The sequence below is a fragment of the Camelus bactrianus genome, chromosome 24, assembly GCF_048773025.1.
Source record: "Camelus bactrianus isolate YW-2024 breed Bactrian camel chromosome 24, ASM4877302v1, whole genome shotgun sequence".
NCBI lineage: Eukaryota > Metazoa > Chordata > Mammalia > Artiodactyla > Camelidae > Camelus > Camelus bactrianus.
The window spans coordinates 21,762,154-21,780,745 of NC_133562.1; the positions used below are offsets into that span (position 1 = coordinate 21,762,154).

The window sequence follows — 18,592 nt, forward strand, 5'->3', positions numbered from 1 at the left end:
CATGCTTAGTTGGCCTGTCTCCACGTGGTGATCTATTTTTATAAGATACATAGGAGACTAAAGCTGTAACAAGAATAAAATGTTAAATATTATAAAACGATCTTAAGTATGTAGCTATTTACTTTTCTATTTCTGAGCGGCTACTGAAACTGACTCTTGGTAAAATTCCCTTGTTGGTTAATATTTTCAAATAATTTACAGGAGAATTTAGTTGAGAGCAAGCACCACAAACTTGCCCGAAGTTTAAGAAGTGGGCCTTCTGACCACGATCTCAAACCCAACGCTGCCACGAGAGATCAATTAAATGTAAGGAACTTATAAAATATGAATATAAAAATAATTAAGTGAGTATTTTGGTTGCAACTGATGTGAGAGCACGTCACTTGGAAGTGATTCGGATGCTCGTTTTTTTCCAGGTTAATGAGCCCCACGTGATTTCAACAGTGTCACATTTCTGTAGTTTTTTTTAATCATTTGGGGGCTTTCAGTAAATATATGAGCTCTGGAGACAGAGCTACAGATAGCATATGCTTTCGGGATCTCGTGTCCTTAGAAACTGGCCCTAAGATACATTGCCTGAGAGGCCTTGTTGTATGTATTAAGTTGACAAGAGAAATGTTTATTATTATCTTTTCCTGTTTTTTGGGAGTGGGGTTGAGGGAGATGGTTTGTTATTTTAGTTTGTTGTGTTTTGGGTTGAAATAAATTACCTGTAATTACGTACTTTTTTTAATATGGAGTGTGACTTCTTTATCTTTTTCTCCCTGTAACACTCTGATAATATCCTTTTTGAACTGATTACAGCAAATTTAAATCTTACTTGTCTGCATGTACGTTCTCCTTGCTTCTATAATACTTCAGTTATAGATATATTTAAATAAATGAAAAATTTTAAATAAATGAAAGTGAAAAGATGTTTTTTGATCAAAGTACTTCATTTTTTTTTCTTTGTTGTAGATTATTGTGAGTTATCCGCCAACCAAGCAGCTTACATACGAAGAACAAGATCTTGTATGGAAGTTTAGGTATTATCTTACGAATCAAGAAAAAGTGAGTGTCTTGAATATTTTCATATGTCAAATTTATCTACATTTTGTTGCTAATGAGCAAAGTGAAGTAAAACTGCCATGGAAATAACGTATTTATTTTCAAATTTAAAAAAAGGTATAGAGATCTGTCTGTTACTCCATTTTAAAAAAATTTCGAAGGTGTACAGAAAAAGACATGTGTGCTAGCTTGTTGATACATAAACAATTTCTGAAGGTTAAGGCAACAGACTCTGACACTGAGCTTACTCTTATTGCGTAAGGGGAGGCAGACTGCTTTGAAGCTTTGTTTCCTCATTTTTCTAACGATGACAGTCTCCCTTCACAGGTGGAATGATAAAACGGGTGACTAACCTGGCAGAGTACTTGGTGCATAGTCGGTGCAGGGTAAATGTGAACTCATGTTTATCTTCATTCTTCTCACCTCTTTGAGCCTGGGGGGACTAGCAAAAGATTTCCGTTATTAAGAGAACTGTAGAATTCTGGAGGAGATGTGGCTTGAGAGAGAGTACGTGAAATGTCATTTGAAATGTTAGTTGGGTTGGTGGAGTCCAGCTTGGCGTGCAGGATAGAGGCAAGGTCAGAACTAGACATTTGCACTCCATGATGAAACTATGGAGTAGAGAGCATTTCTAGAGGAGAGAATTGTGGTGAAGTACTTGGCATTAGACTTGAGTCTGGGGACTTACTGTTTATTTGGATTTTTTTGGTTTTTTTTTAATTGAAGTATACTCAGTTTACAATGTTGTGTCAATTTCTGGTGTACAGCATCATGATTCAGTCATACATATACATACATTTGTTTCATATTCTTTTTCACCATGAGCTACTGCAAGATATTGAATATAGTTCCCTGTGCTATACAGTATAAACTTGTTTATCTTTTATATATACCGGTCAGTATGTGCACATCTCGAACTCCCAGTTTATCCCTTCCCACCCCCTTCTCACCCTGGTAACCATAAGTTTGTTTTCTATGTCTGTGAGTCTGTTTCTGTTTTAGATATAAGCTCATTTGTCTTTTTTTTTTTTAAGATTCCGCATATGAGTAATATCATATGGTATTTTTCTTTCTCTTTCTGGCTTACTTCACTTAGAATGACATTCTCCAGGGCCATCCGTGTTTCTGCAAATGGCGTTATTTTATTAGTTTTTATGGCTGAGTGGTATCCCATTGTATAAATATACCGCAACTTCTTTATCCAGTCATCTGTCGATGGACATTTAGGCTGTTTCCATTGGAGACTTAGTTTTGAGTCTTACTATTTATTACTGTTTATTGTCATGAAGAAGCTTTTACTGCTTCAGTTTCCTCTTATTTAATATGAGTCAATTAAATGATAGTGAACTTTGTCTTTTCTAGTTCATAAGGTAGTCAATAAATTCTTAGAACATGGGTTCCAGGACTAACTGTTAAGGTAGAATAATAATAATCAGCATCCATTAAACAACCACTGTGTGCCAGGGATCTTTGCAATCCCGCAACCGCCCCACAATGTAGATACTGTTCGTCCTGTTCCCCAGGTGGGGAAACCTGAGTCTTAGGAAGATTGAGAAACCTGTGCAGAATCAAAGCTTATAAATGCTGCCTCTTGATAGGCTCACATTTATGAGTTAGAACAGAAGGTAGTTATGAAGTCATAGAGAAGAGGATTAGAGAGGAAATATTTGCAGCATCATTCGTACCTTAGCAGGAGTTCTGAAATGCATTGCAGGCAAAACGGAGCTGCATCAGGAAAATTAACATCCATCAGAAACCTATTATATAATTATGTGAGAATGAATGTGTTTACAATCTCATGAGACCGTAAACTTTGTTAACTTGTTTTTCTGAAACAGTTATATTTCTTTTAGTTTGTAAAAGTTAACATGAAAGTCCAGTTGCAGCTCATTGTAACTGTTCAGCTTTTCTTCTTTATCCTGTAGTGAAGCCTTGGGGAATTCTTTGCGGATGACTCATATTCATTCTCTTTTATATCTACAACAAAACATGGAGGAATTTTACATTTTCTGTAGCTTTTGAGTGCTTTTCTCTTCATCACTGCAAAAAAGGGAAATACTCAGCAGCAGAAGCACAGGTTTGTGACTCTGTTTTAAACAAGATTGAGTTAGTATCGTGATGCTCTGTTAAATGAAGAGTAACAGAAATTGCATCTTGAATGCAGTACAGTGTTGTCTAAAAAAACACAACAAGATATTGAGTTCAGCCTGATGGAATGTGTAGGTTCAGAAAGCACAGAATAGATTTACAGAGCAGAACTCCCTTAGATAGAAAGACTTGGAAGAAAAATTGTTTGTTAAACAAGTAGTCACTTCCCACTGAAATTCAGTTACTTGTAGATATGTGCAAAAAAAATAAATAAAATGCTCAAGTGATATAAAGTGTGTGACAAGTTTCATTTAACTAGTTGATTTCAAGTTTTCAAAAGGTCGGTGATGAAACTTCAATTCTCAGGATATATATAGGATTCTTGCAATCACTGGAGTAGAGTGAATAATACTTTTTAATGTTTAGAAAACACTTTTCAGTAAACCAAGTATGTATGGGTCTGGAAGTGACCAGGGGAATTATTCACATAGCCACATTTGTATCTTTCTAATAATTTCAAATGGGTTTTGTAGAAAATAAATACTCCTGTACCCTTTTCCTTTATTTATAAAAGAAATTCGTTCAAGGTCCATTTCTCAGGAACTGTGATTTAGGTTATTTGACATCTGAGTCTCAAAGCTGAAAAGATTTCCTAGAGAGAAAGCAGTGCTCAGAAAATAAATTGATGGAAATTGGTTCTTACAAAGTTATACTTTTTTTTTTTAATTAAATTTGGTCTTTCCAAATTTTTTTTTTCCTAAATGACCTGTCTTAAGTATTTTAGATAAAAGCCTTCTAGCCTAAACTTGATGTTGGCACCTGAAAAGTTCACAGTAATAACTTCATCTAACAAAATCAGTTAAATTTATGTCGTATTTTAACGTTTGTGGTCCATAGCATGCAGGAAGTGACTCATTTTTATGGAACCCAAAGAGTGAATTTCTAACTTACTAAATCCAGCTTTTAATGTGTGTAGATGGTCTTTCTTGGATAAAAGTGTTAATTAAAAAAACATTATTTTAACTTAATGCCTTTCAACTATGCTTCGGGAATGAACACAGTAGGAAGAATCATCTATGGTGAAGGTAACAGTGATGCACACTGAATGCTCTTATGAGGCTGCTTCTAAGACAGGGACGTCAGGACAATTAGCATACTTGTGTCTCCTGGCAAGAAGTTGATGGCAAGCCAAAGCAGAAATGAATTCAGTTCAGCAAACACTTGTTATCAACTCTTAGTCTAGCATTATTTAAGGTTCTGGGCTTCAAGGTATGATGTCCCTATCTTCGTATAAATTAAAATTGTTTTAGGGAAAAGATAATTATACACAACCAAAATGTAGACGCGTAGGATAGTAACTGATTAAGCGTCACAGGTAATGACTGTCATAGACATGTGGAAGGGGACAAGTTCAGTGGGCTGTGATATGAAGGTTTTACAGAGCTAAGATGGGTCTTGAAGTTTGAACAAAACTCTGATGGTCGTTTTTATTTGATGATCATTTTTCATGGGAAAGAAAAACGTGACCAAGGCAGAGTGCTTGTTACAGAGAGTAGGTTCGTGTCTCACTGCAGAAAGAATTGAGAGACAAGATGCAGAGGCCAAGAAGGCAAAGCAAGAACTTATTAGGAGGCTAAATTCTCAGGAGGGCGAGCAGGCAGACTCAGGTGAGCAGCTGCCCCGAGTTTCTTTGGCAGGCTGGTTATATAGGGTGTAAAATGACTGGGTGGAATATTCATTGAGGAGGGAGGGGGTTTGGGTCATATTTCCTGATTTTCATCCCAGCTCTGCCTTCGTAAGGGGAGGAGGGCTTTTTTGTCCTTATTTGATCTTGATTGGAAATGTGGCGTGGTGCATGAGGAATACTTCTTATTTGCAAGACTAGTTTCATTGTAATGAGGGCATAACGAGAAAAAGGTTCCTTTTGGACCCTGGAGATTCCTGCCTTTCTTTTGCCCTCTACGCCCCCTGTCATCTCAAGATAAGCGATTTCCTGCCACATGGCCCATGCCCCTCCTTTCTCTGCTGATAGCTTGCTAACTGCCTGCTTTAACACTAGGCTCAGAAGACTGAAAAGTCTGAATGAATGTTCTTTAAATAGAAACGATGGAGCCAGATTGTAATGAGCCTTGAATTCTGTGCTTCCGAGTTGGGTATCGCTGGCAGCAGGAAACCCCTAAAGCAACAGAATGTGTCTTAACAAGTGATGTATTAAGGACGATGAACGAAGTTGATTGGAGCAGAGCTGAGAATAAAAAAAGACATAATTAGCATCTGAAATGGGAAGCAGTTTCATGAGACTCACTCCTTAGGTTCAGCAATCTGCACTGAGTGTCAGAATTCAGTTAAATTATAGGACACCCAGTTAGTGTCTGTGGAGAATTAGGGAATTGTTTCGTGTAGAAAACCCACACATTTGGTGTCGAAGTATCTTGAGTAGAGGAGCAGGTTTTCTTTTAGCAACAAAGTAGAAATTTCCAATCATTAACTTGGTAGAAGCTAAAATTAGAAATATGTGATCAAATACAGTGTTTTCAGCTCTGAAGTGTGGTCATGATTCTAAAAGTAGGTGATAACAGGTGATTCTGAGATCAGAAAGGAGGTTCAGAAAGTATTTATTGCTATTAATATAGAATAAATTATATAATTTAATAATTATGTAATATGTTCAGTAATGTTAACATTTGATACTGATTCAACAACAAAAATAGCAACGATAATATCAGATAATAAAATAATTAACATTCATCAAGTATTTATTATATATATACTGTTTTAAACATTTACATTCATTATTCATCTTTACTACAACCTTATGCCTTAAAAGTTAAATAATGTGCTTCATGTAACTCAGTAATAATGGATGAAGCTAGAAATTAGGATTTGAACCCAAACACGCTGCCTCGAAAGCCTGCACCGTCCAGTTACCTGTGGGAGCTCTAGGGATAAAATTGCATTTGAATCCTTTACCTTCATTTTATGTAGGTCAGTGAAACATCTTTAAAGGATCTGAGATGCAGTTTCATCATTATTACTGCTGTCTTCAGATTCTTGACACTTCCTTTCTCATTCTTGTTTCTTCCTTCATTTTACTCCCACCCTGTTTACATTCATAATATTTAGCATTATTGAGCTGTGAAACCTTTGTCCAGGGCCTTCAGTTCCGTGGCAGCAGCGTGCTCCATAAATCTTACTAACAAATCTGTAGGTCTGATTATCCGGGAGCTGGAGTGTTTCAGTTATTGAATTGACTCCATGGGCATGCCGCAGGACTTGCTTGTATTAAGTGCGTGCCTGCACGTTTATATTAAGGCTGCTGATGTCTGTGAAATGGAGAAGCTTTTGCTTGAGCTATTTAAGAAGTGGTGCTTTGTTTCTGCACTCAATCTAGAAAAATATTTTAGAAGTGAAAAATAAATGCTTGGAATAAGTTAGGAGGGCAGTCTGTGTTCTTACACGGAGAGAGGAAGCACTAAATGATGGGCAGTACTAAATGGTACATTTTTTTAATTTTTTTTTCTGACTGCTTAAAGAATTTTATTTGTGAATAAAACATATTACAATGGAGAAAGGCTGTTGGACCCGCCCTCCCAAGGCTGTGTCTGTATATGCAACTTAACTTCATGTTGTAATACAAAGAGTTAAAATAAAGTGCAAAAATGAAATTAAAATCATTGCATATGTGGTCACCGGAAGAGATAAAAGGAAGAGCCTGGGGTTAACTGAAGTACAGGGTGAAGGGGGTCTTGACGACAGAGCGATACGTAAGGAAAGTGACTTGCTCGCCAGTAAGCTGGAAGCAGAGGTCAGTGCCATGCAGCCGGCCTCAGGTCCTACGTGGATGTCAAGTGTGTGGGACCCAGACTCATATCCGGCACCCAGTCCACCAAGGGCGCCTGCTCACTCCGGCGGGGCCTCTTTGTGGGTCAGGCTGGCTCTGGCGGCTCCTGGAATGGGTCACTGTCGAGGAGGCCATCAAGCCACCCGTGAGTTCCCAGTGGGCAGCGTCACACTAGCGAAGTGTTGGAGGAGGGGGTAGGGGGCTCCATCAGTGACTGCAGGACATCAGGTGGCTCCTCCAGGGCTGACTCCTGCCTCAGGCTGCCTTTTATCAAAACGAGGGCATCCTTCAGGCTGAGCTAAGATAAGAGCATTTCTCTCTCAGGTCTGAAACCTCCCCCAAGACAATGCAGGATACCTTGCTGCCTCTGATCAGGCCCTTCCTCCAGCTAAATGGTATACAGGAGGTGCAGAAGAAATGGGTAGCTATCCTTTGGGGATGCAGACTCCAGCTGTAGGATTAAGAATGCCCATAAGAGCATTTGGTAGTTAGTAGAGCATCATTTAAATGAAGATAGTCCAATTGAGACAGCTACTATTTCATGAAGGCACTTTTAGCTTTTGGTTCAATATAGTTTAAGAAAACAACAAAAGTGGCTTCACTGTCTGTAGGTATAATGAGTACTTTGGCAGTTAGTCACCAGAATCACTTAAGGAGATACTTGGTCTCTTTTTGGCAGAGATAGTATAAGTTAAATTTCTGCGGACAGTGGAAGGTGATTCTAAAATCGCTTCCAACGCGAGTGTCTGACAGTTTGTGAAATGATTAGAGGAGAATCTGATATCGAGACTCTTAGCCAGAAGACTGTGCCAAACGCTAGACGTGTGTTGTAGGAAGAGTCAGTCTGGGGGGAAATACAGAAAATATTGACAGGAATTGGGAATGGATCTAGGAGATAAGTGCTGGTGGAGGATTGGCTCCAAGGGGCATGGGCCCAGCCACTGAGGAGATGGCAGGACCATCTGGGGCAACATACATGGGCTGAAAGTCAGTGGATTTGGCTTCTAGGTCTAGCTTGTCTACCATTTTGAGGTGCGAGGCAAGCCACTTAACTTCGCTGAGATTATATACAAATTCGAGCACTGGACTAGATAATCTTGACAGTGCCTTTTCCCTTAATTTAGTTAAGTCAGGAATAAGTTAGGGAGTGGGAGTGAAGTTTCATTTTCTGCCATAGTAACAAGCAATTGTGTTTTGTTGTCCACGTGTACCTTCTCTTGAGAACTTGATTCGTTCACTGATGAAAAGATTTTAAGTTGGGCAGAGCAGGAATTTAAAATTTTAAGGTTATCTTTGTTCAAGAGGTGAATTCATAGAGGAAGAGAAAGAAGAAAATGTCTTGGGGTCAGCCAGGAAAGTGTTGCCAGTAGGGAGATCTGGCGACAGAGGTTGCTTTTTATGGAAAACAGGTAGGCACCTTCATTTGAAGAGCATTTATTAAGTAAGCAGTCACGTGTGATAGGCCCCAAGGCAGTTTTCTTACCCGACACCTGCCTAAAGAAGTGAGGCCCCAGAAAGATTCTTCAAACAGCCGGCGGAGTCATAGAATATTTTCTGTTATTTCTATGTTAATTTTTCTGCTTCTTTCTGTCCAGTTTTTGTTTCTCTGTCTTTCTCAGTAGTTACTTCTCTGTGTAAAAGAGACATACGTGATCAAGTTAGTTTGAGTCCTCATCTGTGAGTTTCCAGGGAAACCAGAGACCCTAGGGAGGAGTTTCAAGAGTGGGGCTCGTGGTGGGGGTTCTTCGCTTCTTGGCTTTGGACTCTGATTCATTGACGGTATTTTATGTCACATGTTGATGTTGTAAAATGAAGTTTTTCCTAAGGCATCTCAGAGTTCATGAGTCATACCTCAGTTGTTTTGTTGTCTTGAGGCCCAACGTATTTTAGAATAAGAAAGGCAAAATGAAAAAAAGCCGAAGAAAATTTTAAAATTCATAGTGCTGTGTAGTGGTTTGACCTGAAAAAAATGTAAAGTTATAGGAAACATGCTTCCCCTGCCCACCCCCATCCTACACGTTTTGCTAGGATTACATGCATAACTTTGTGTTTATGCAGGGGGTTTGTTGTTAACTTGTGACAGCCGTCCGGACCAGGCTGAGCTCTGACTAGGTCACCCTTGACCTCCCCTATCCCAGAACAAGCGATTTCTAATTTTTAAATCTTTTCTGATTTCAGGCTTTGACGAAGTTCTTGAAGTGTGTTAACTGGGATCTACCGCAGGAGGCCAAACAGGCACTGGAGCTGCTGGGAAAGTGGAAGCCAATGGATGTGGAGGACTCCTTGGAGCTGCTGTCCTCCCATTATACCAACCCCACAGTGAGGCGGTATGCGGTTGCCAGGTTACGACAGGCGGATGATGAGGTGCAGTGTTTATTCATTCAGCTAGGTACATTTTAAACTAGAGCCTGATTGTAGACTGTGTGTATGTGTGTGTGTGAGAGAGAGAGATTTTTAGAAGGGAAGAGGATACACTATGTGTGTTTTCAGAAGTAAAATTAAAATATTCCTCCAAGGACTTCTCTGTGAAATGAAAATTTACTTCCCGACTTGTTACGTGATAGGACAGTGTCTCCCAGGACATTTCCCCGGCAGCAGGGCTGGGCTTGCTCTGTCTGGAAAAAGGAATCCTAATGAAAAATGGTTTAATGCAGTACCAGCTAGGGAATAATTCAGATCCCCTCTATCAGTCAGTCTACAACAAGCCACATTTAATGGTGGCCTTGAAAAGCCCTTGGGGCCTTTAAAGCTTTGAGATGCACGGTCATCTCAGTCTCCTTCAAACTCCTCCTTTAAACTTAAGCTGCTGACAATGATGTGTATATGTAGATTTTCTGAAGGTGGTTTTGAATCCTCTGGAAGGCAAAGACTGCAAACTTATGCTGGCTATTTATACACGTGTAAGGCCACCAGGGAAGGGGGAACACTCAGTGTTGACACAGAGCATTGCTGGATATTGAGTTTTAGTAATTCCTAATACGGTAGACTAATCTAGTATTTTTTTTTTTGACTTATTAATTTTTATAGGGAGAGTGTGTTCTCAAACATAACCCAATAGTTGATGCTAGCCTGCAGGGCCTGTGGGATACAGGTTAACTCTTCTCAAGCCTCGGTTTATAATGAAGTGCTGATCCCAAAGAACAATTATTATCAAAGACTTTTTTTAAAAAAGTCATTTTGAATTCATAGTGGTGTCTGAATTTCAAGACGCAAAACACAGCATTTATTAAGGTGGATAGTTGTATATATATTTAATCATCATAAAATTTAAACACTAAAATGGATAATATAGTGTATTCTCACATATAATTCCCTCATGTTCAGCAGTTGCCAACTCACAGCCAATTTTGCTCCATCTTTAACACCAGTTGTTCTCTCCTCCCCATGCCCGACCTGCTTCTAGATTATTTTGAGGCAAATCTCAGATATTTTGGGGATGGGATGTTTTTCACTGTTCTGTCAAATAGTAATTCTTAGCATCGTGATTCAGCATGGTATCCTCTCCTTCATTGTCTTTACTGTATCACAAGTGAAAAAAAATTATTATAATATTTATTTGAAATAATGAAATATTTATTTTGAAATTCATTAGAAATCTAACTGAAGTCATTAAGTTTCCATCTATGTTTGTCGTGACTCAGAGTTTAGATAAAAGCCTCTGCGCTGTAGTCAGGACAACCCCTCAGCATGAGTTTAGAAACAAAAATTATAGATTATCATTTTTGATGCTTCTCTCTCAAGCTTAGAGGCTAAACATTTGACTGTCTCTGGAGTTAACAGTATTCATGCAAGTACTGACCTATTTCTATTGCTCTGAGGTGGAGGATAATGATAGGAATATTGCACGTATCCTAAGCTGCAAAATATGGTTGTTAGACTTTTTTTTTTTTGAGGTTTTGGAGATACAGCATAAACAGCATAGTAGTTACATATCTATTGATTTCCTTTTCTCTGAATTCAGCTCAGTAAGAAGAAAAAACTATGTGGGGCAAAGTTTTGAAAACTGTCATTCATGTTGTACCATTCATTTCTAAGTGGTTTAAAATGTCCCCTTGCTGTTGCTTCATCTGTGGAGTACAGTATTTATGGCGTTACAAACTTTATGTGATTTTCTTTTTGGTATTGCAAGGGATGATGTAATTGTAGACTATATATAATAATATATATTATAATCATAGCGTGAAAATATACGTCAGCGATCCCTTTGTCTAAGTATCCACATCTTGGGCAACTGGAAAACTTGAATGAAAAATACTGTGTTTTGTATTTGCACAGTCTGATTTTTCCAATATATTGTAGTCTCTCCAGTAGCCTTGCCTTTGTCACTTCATTGTCCCGGAGGCATCTTCCTCCTACTTCTCCTGTGAGCTGTAGCACAGACCTCACCATCTCTGCGAAACCTCTCTTAACCATCCCTGGAAGCAAGTCGTGTTTTTGTTTGTTTCTTTCATCTTTTTTTTTTTTTTTTTTCTGATTTGCTTTGCTTTTAAATAGTAATAACATCACTCCTCCAGCTGCTTTTTATCCCCAGAAAGGTAGCCACTCATATCTCTCTTCATGTATTCTCTATGCAAATTGCAAGCATATATATGCATGTACACTGTATATATACCCCTTTTTAAAAATTAACAGAAAGAGGAATATCCCATATATATTGTTAAAAACTTGCCTTATTAACTGAACAGTATAATCTTAGACATTTTCTCATCAGCAGCACATACATTTTGTGTCCGTAAAGCCTGGAATTATAGGCAAATGAGTATCAAGGCCAAGGATGTTAAAAGCACTTTTAATCTATAGAAAAACACTGTTTTTAGACTTTATGGATGCCTGTAGATCTACCTTATTCTTTTTAAACAGCAGCATAGTATTTTACTACAAGCTTATTTTATAATTTATTTAACCAGTCACCCTCTCCTGATATTCATTTGTATTATTTGTGATCTTTTCTGTAACTGTATTTTAGTGAACAGACTTGTGTATATATATTTTTCTGTATTCTTGACTAAGTAGCTTGCATTGGAATTACTAAATCCGGCAATATATGGCTTTTACATTTTGCTGATAACCCTCTATCAATCTTCTCTTTTTATGCTTTTATCATACTTTTAAAAAATTGCAATTGCTTTATAAAACTAGAAACGTGATTGAATAAATCCCCTCTTTCTTCTTTTTAAACAATTTTTAAAATAATTTTTGTACATTTATTCTTCTTAAGAATTTTAGAATAATTTTATCATTTTCTTAAAACTCCACCCGAATATTAAGTGGGGTTACATTCAGTGTATATATTATATTAGAGAAAAATTCATGTCTTTATATTAAATCTTCCCTCCTGGACATACATGATTTTTTTTATTCAAGTCACAATTTTATAAAATTTTATCACCTTTTTAAAAAGTATTTATTCTGTGACAGTTGTTACTATTATGAACTGCCTCACCCCTTTTATCTCTTATTTTTCTCAGTTAAATGGAAAACTTTTTATTTTAATACTTACACTTTATCTAGTTACTTTAGTGATTTCTCTTAATAGCTTTAATAGATGTAAGATTGGTCCCTGTATAGCATCATGCAACCTGGAAAACATCCGTGTATAATATATACTATATATGAAATAAATGCTGAATTTCTAATGCCATACCAGCCATGCATTTGTAAAATCCTGTTCAGTGTTTTAATACCTTTCTGAATTTGATTTTTTTAATGTTCTGTTTAGGAATTTTTAAAACCATATTCCTTACTGCTGTGTGGCTCAAAAGGAGAAATTCCCCATTAGAATTTGAGGAAGATGTGGCATTTGGGATGGACATTGAAGGAAGAGTAGAATTTTCAGAGCTGGACATGAGTTTACAGGCCAAGTAGAGAAAGCAATATGAGCAAAAGCAAGGAGATTGAAAAGTCCAGGAAAAACAGAAAGCATGTCACTTAACAGAAGTGTGGGATGTGTGTACCCATGTCTCTATAACAGTAAATGCCTACTTGAAGGGTTACTCTTAATTCAGTAAGAAATGGGAGTGATTTTTGACATGGAACTTTGCATTTGTATTCTGAAGCATTAGAATTAACTTGTTCTTGAGAAAAATGGTGATTACTGCCTAGACAGTATTTCATAGCTCTTGGGATTACCGAATTGCCTGAGAAAGAAATGTCATTTTTTTTGTTTGTTTTGTTTTACTTGATACTTATGTCCTTTATGCTTGGAGGAATTTTATATTTCTCAAGATGTGACTATCTAATGAGCAAACAGACTTTATACTTACTTAATTCATTTTCATACAAATGAAGCAAAGTGTAGTTTGACTATGGAGTAGTCAACACAATCAGATGGCTATGAGTGATTTAAAAACAGTAGTTTTCTTCTGAATTTTCTCCTTCCTGGGAAATTTAATAACAGTGCAGCCTTTTTGATTGCATGTGGTAATAAGTCTTTTCTTTAACTGGGAAAACACACCAGGTGATACATTCAGGAGTGTTTTCGAAGCATACCTGGTAGTGAAAGCTAGCAGTGAAACTGACTTGTAACACCTCCTAAGAAGGATACTTGTGATTAAATATGTTAGTCAATTGTTTTATGTGATTTGCTATTTTTTTTTTGAAAAAGCATGTATGTATACTTGTAGCTATCAGATGCCATAAATCTCAAATAAAATTATAGAAAATCAAATGTCTGTTGCTCCAATTAAAAATTTATTTTTAAAAACAGAACACTTTGGAAGTGCTTTGATATAGAGTCATTTGATTTCCCTGACCACTGATATTGATCTATTTGGTTAAGAATTCATAAGCCATTTAACCTCTCATTTAATGTTTCTGTGAAAAAATCGTATTTAGTAATAAGATCATGTGTGTTGCTTTTAGTCAGTATTTGGGCAGTTATAAAAAATACTGACTGTGTCAATGTAAGAAGAATTATGAAAAGTATATATTTTTGGTGTTTAGTAAGGGAAAATAGGTTGATGGAAAGTAATCTTTGTCCTCATGGAGTTTGTAATATAGTACAAATGACAGAGGAAGTAAGTAAGTAATTACAAACGCAGTGGTTGTTACAAATGCACAAGGAAAGAGTGGTCCATGGAATATTTGCCAAGGACTTAACCTGGTTTCTGGGCTTAAAAAGCTGACTAAAATTGAACCAGCAGTCACAAAGTCTCAAAATTCTCTAATTATAAGTTTTTAGGGGCCTGAGTGGCAATTAGCAGTAGAAGACAATATGTACTTAAACATTTTTTTTGAGTTTTGTGAGTTTCTTCAATTTGTAATTATTTTTAAAAGCAAAATTTGGGGGGTGGTTGGGTTTTTTTGGTTTTTTTTTTTTAAATAGTCATTGGGAAGGGCTAAGAACTACATTTATAGAGTAAGGTAGGGAATATTTCCATTCTGGACATTAAACCTAAAGAGTCTTTTACATTAAGGGAAAACTCAGAAAAGTAAAAGCTAATTTGTTGACACCATTTTAGTCCTAATTATCTCATTGATTGTCAATAGAAGTATGGTAAATTCACGCTTAGGAATTTGTTTTCTTCAAGCCATTATTGATAGTTGGCAGGAAAGTAAACATTTCCTTTAACCAAGAGTGTTAAAATGTCATTTTTATAGTATTTTCCATTTAAGAAGCAACCCAAACTCTCTAAAACTTAAGCTTCTAAGGAAAAAAAAATGCAATATTTTTAAAAATCCCAGTCAGAAAATATTATGAAACAAAAACTCTGAAAACTTGAAAACTTGGAGTTTCTTATGTGCCTAAAATACCATTATCTGATCTACTGCTGAAAAAGGGTCTTTCACTAATTTCTTAGTTTCATGTGTACCATCTCGATCTTTCGTCTTTGTTTTTGTGTTTTTGCCTTGCTTTTGGGATAACACTTTAAACAAGGCATTTATCAGTCCCTTACTCTGTGCCAGGCACTATTCTGTGGCTTTCTTCTATTAATTGATTTAATCTTCACAACTCAATCTCTGAAATTTATATGATTATGACCATTTTAAAGATGAGGACCCAGTGAGGCATCAAGAGGTTAAAAAACCTCGGGACCTTTCCAAGGTAACGGAGCTGATACGTGGTAGATAAAAGTAAATCGTTAGCTCAACATTTAGGAATAATTAGACATAGTGTGTCTATAATCATACCACATTTTCCCCCCTAATATTAGCTTATTTTTTGTTTGTTTTCCAGGATTTGTTGATGTACCTCTTACAGCTGGTCCAGGCTCTCAAATACGAAAATTTTGATGACATAAAGAATGGATTGGAACCTACCAAGAAGGATGCTCAGGGCTCAGTGTCAGAGGGTGTGTCGAATTCTGGAATAAATCCTGCAGAAGTGGAAAGGTATGGAGATCCAGGGAGGACTTATTTTCAAATCTGATCGTTTTCCGCCTCTTCAAACTGTCTTCTCCTTTTCTTTTTCCCCAGATCTACCAAACCCTAGTTGGTACCAAGTTGGGAGCTTTACCAATGAATATGGCATGTGCTCTCACGGAGCACAAAATGCTACATTACAGGGCAGTGTTTTGTAGGCAGTAGGGTCAGAATACGTGAGTTCAAAGCTTGACTCTGCCACTTACTAGCTGGGTAAACTTGTATAAGTTAAGTATTCTCTGTGTGGCCCTAGTTTCTCGTCTTAAAAATGGAGATACAGCAATAGTAACTGACCTTTAAGGGTTGTTGAAAGATTAAACAAGTTAATACACATAAAGCGTTTAGAAAAGTGTCTGACACACAGTTCTTGCTAAATGTTAGACACTGTTATTATTCATGCAAAAATAAAATGAAGGACTAGGCATGTTAGTGAACTCAAATAATTTACTGTGAAGTTGTATTTTTACTGACTGCTTTTCACCTCTTTAGTGGTTTTTACCTCTTTAGTACTTAAAACTGCATGTTAGTTGAATTGAACGTCAGCTATGAACAGTCATAACAATTAAGAACTCACACCTCTGTAGCAGACGCCATGAGATGCTCCACATACACTAAACTTGTTACGTAGTCCTCTGAGGTAGGCATTCATCTCCCTAGTTTAGATATGAAAGAGTTAAGGAAAAGTTAAGTAAATTGCCCAAAGTCTTTTATCTTGCAAATTAGGTAGAGTTGATGCCAAAGCTCCTATTCTTCCTACTTTGCCATTTTGCTGTTCATAAAGTCTTAAAATTTGAGATAAATAGGAACCTTTGGGTGAGAAATCAGAAGCTTGGTGATACAAAATTGTTTTGTGAAGGTCATGAGGTTTGGTAATGACAGAATGAGGTCTGGAATTCAGATTATCTGAGTTAGTGTAGTTATTTCAATTATGTGAGTTCAGGGTTACACTTCTGAATTTTTCTTGATGATAATGCTGTTTTTTACCTTCTGTTTTTCATTTGGAGGAGAACTGAGAAACAGGAAAAACCATTTCTTTCTTCCACAGATTGCTTCGTATTTTTCTGTTAGCAGAAGAGGCCCCTCACATTTTCTCCCACACTACACTGGAGGCTTTCAGTCTCCAGTCATATTTATTTATCTTCATCTTACTTATGCCTCCTAGAATGTTTTATTAGAGGTCTATTTAAGATTTTATAATAGGATCTAAACTATAACTCAGTATTTCCCAAATTATGGTCTGCTGGTCCCTAATTTGTATGATTTTTAAAAAGGTAAAAAAAAAAAAAGAGTTAGGGGTTGTCTTATGGCCAGATACGTTTGAGAAATACTGGCTTAAAGTAAAATGTGTTTTCAAAACAAAACAAAACAAAACTATACTGTTTATCAGAACCTTTAATACTTGCATCTCAACGAGGCTATTTATTACCTCTTTTCTTTGACTATGGGACCTCTTGCTCCAGAGCATAATGTAACTCTAGTGTTGCACAGAACACACTTCAGGAAGTGATGCTTTAACACAGACGGCCGAGGTGAACTTGGCTAAAAAATATGCATCTTCTCTTACAGAAAGAATATTTTACACATCAGTGAGATCTCCTGTTATTTTTTTCAGCTCCCAAATTATAACCAGCCCTCTTCCTCCCGTGTCCTCCCCTCCTCCTGCATCTAAAACAAAAGAAAGTTCAGATGGTGAAAATCTGGAGGTGAGTACCAAGCTTGTCAAGTTTCCTATAGGAGAGGTCCTACCAGATAAACATTTTATGTTGGTCTTGAAAACATTGATTTCGATGAATACACTGAATACTACAACTTTATTAAATAGCTTGATTTGTGATGCATGTTCATCTTATTTAACCTTCAAATTAGGTAATGTTGTTATTGTATCATGTAATTGGTGAGTATTTAGAGGTCCTTACATGTATCCTGATTCACCATTTCTTGTTCTCTGGCCTTCAGTATGGGATCATTTTCTTTTTGCCCAGTTGTTTCATGTTGCTCATTCAGATTGAGTTTAAAAATGGATGTCCCATGTTTTCTCTTTCACAAAAGTTTTAAAATTTAACTCTTCCCTTTTTATGCTCGGTAAATAATTTCTTAGTAAAAATGAAACACGTGTCTCTGTTTAAATATATCCATCACTATTACATACTTTTATAAAGTATAAATGTCCTTCTCATGTAGTCAAAGATAAACTACATGCCTGGATTCTGCCTGTTAGACTCACGGATTCAGCCTTATATTATGGCCTCCTGATTGAGGTGTTACATTATTAGGTTTTCTAAAAGTTGCACATTTAAAATGCAGTGCAAAGCTTTTAGCTCTAAAATTGGAGATGAGATTCTTACCACCTCTGAAAGCACTGACCTGTCTGCTTTGTGATAACAGCCTGTTACTATTCTGGCTTGCTTTTTTAATACCCTTACTGCACTGAAACTTCTAATCCATTGATCTCTACCCTTTCCTTTCTTTATCAGCCTTCTCCAATATTTGCCTTCCTCCAAATACAGCTTTTATCCCATGGCTCATCATTTTAATCATTCTCTTATTAGGCATTTCAGTTCCCTTGGCAAAATCATCAGCCCTTGATAAGCCTAATGAATTACCTGATTTCTCTGTGCATGAATATTGCTGAAGAAAAGCACATAACCTAGCATGTCGGTATCTCTGTACATTCACGATCACAAACGTTAGGTGCGCACTCGGCGCTGTCTGCTACCTGCATTTCTCTGGAAGGATTGTTCTCCCTGCTCAGCTGTGACTCTCTTATACCTTATCTACTCTGTCCATGCCCTGCCTCCCAGTCTCCAGATTACAATTCGGCCTCATACTTAATGGAAACAATAGAAGCCACTAGGTAAGAATGGTCTCAATTTTCCATCACTAGATTTACAGGCATGAATCCTTCCCCGTCCTTTACTTCTGTTTTCTTACACAGAAGAAATACAACCCCCTTAAAAGATATACGCTCTTCTTTTCCTGGTGGAAATATTCAGGTATGTGTTACCATCTCCCGTTTTCAGAATTCAGAAATGAAAGCAAAATAAAACAAAACCAAACAAATTCTCACTTGACACCACATCCCTCAAAACAGTACCTTATTTTACTTCGCTTCATGATCAAACTTCTCAAAGGAGTTGTTCTAACTCCCTTTCTTTCCAGTCTTTAATTCACATCATTCTGGCCTTTGCGTCCCATCATTATATTAAAATTTACTTCGCTGAAGTGGTAAATAACTTTAATATTCATGGTTGCACA

At 36.9% G+C, this 18,592-nt stretch overlaps 1 protein-coding gene across 3 annotated transcripts in view; it reads left to right on the forward strand.

Annotated features, from left to right (window-relative positions):
• Positions 1-18,592, forward strand: part of PIK3C3 (phosphatidylinositol 3-kinase catalytic subunit type 3) — a 113,978-nt gene that overhangs the window by 39,633 nt on the left and 55,753 nt on the right. For all 3 annotated transcript variants that reach the window (XM_074352298.1, XM_074352299.1, XM_074352300.1), the window contains 5 exons: positions 202-306; positions 958-1,050; positions 9,155-9,340; positions 15,153-15,307; positions 16,950-17,040. In XM_074352298.1, the coding sequence (XP_074208399.1) occupies positions 202-306; positions 958-1,050; positions 9,155-9,340; positions 15,153-15,307; positions 16,950-17,040 (630 nt within the window). The remainder of the gene's footprint in view (positions 1-201; positions 307-957; positions 1,051-9,154; positions 9,341-15,152; positions 15,308-16,949; positions 17,041-18,592) is intronic.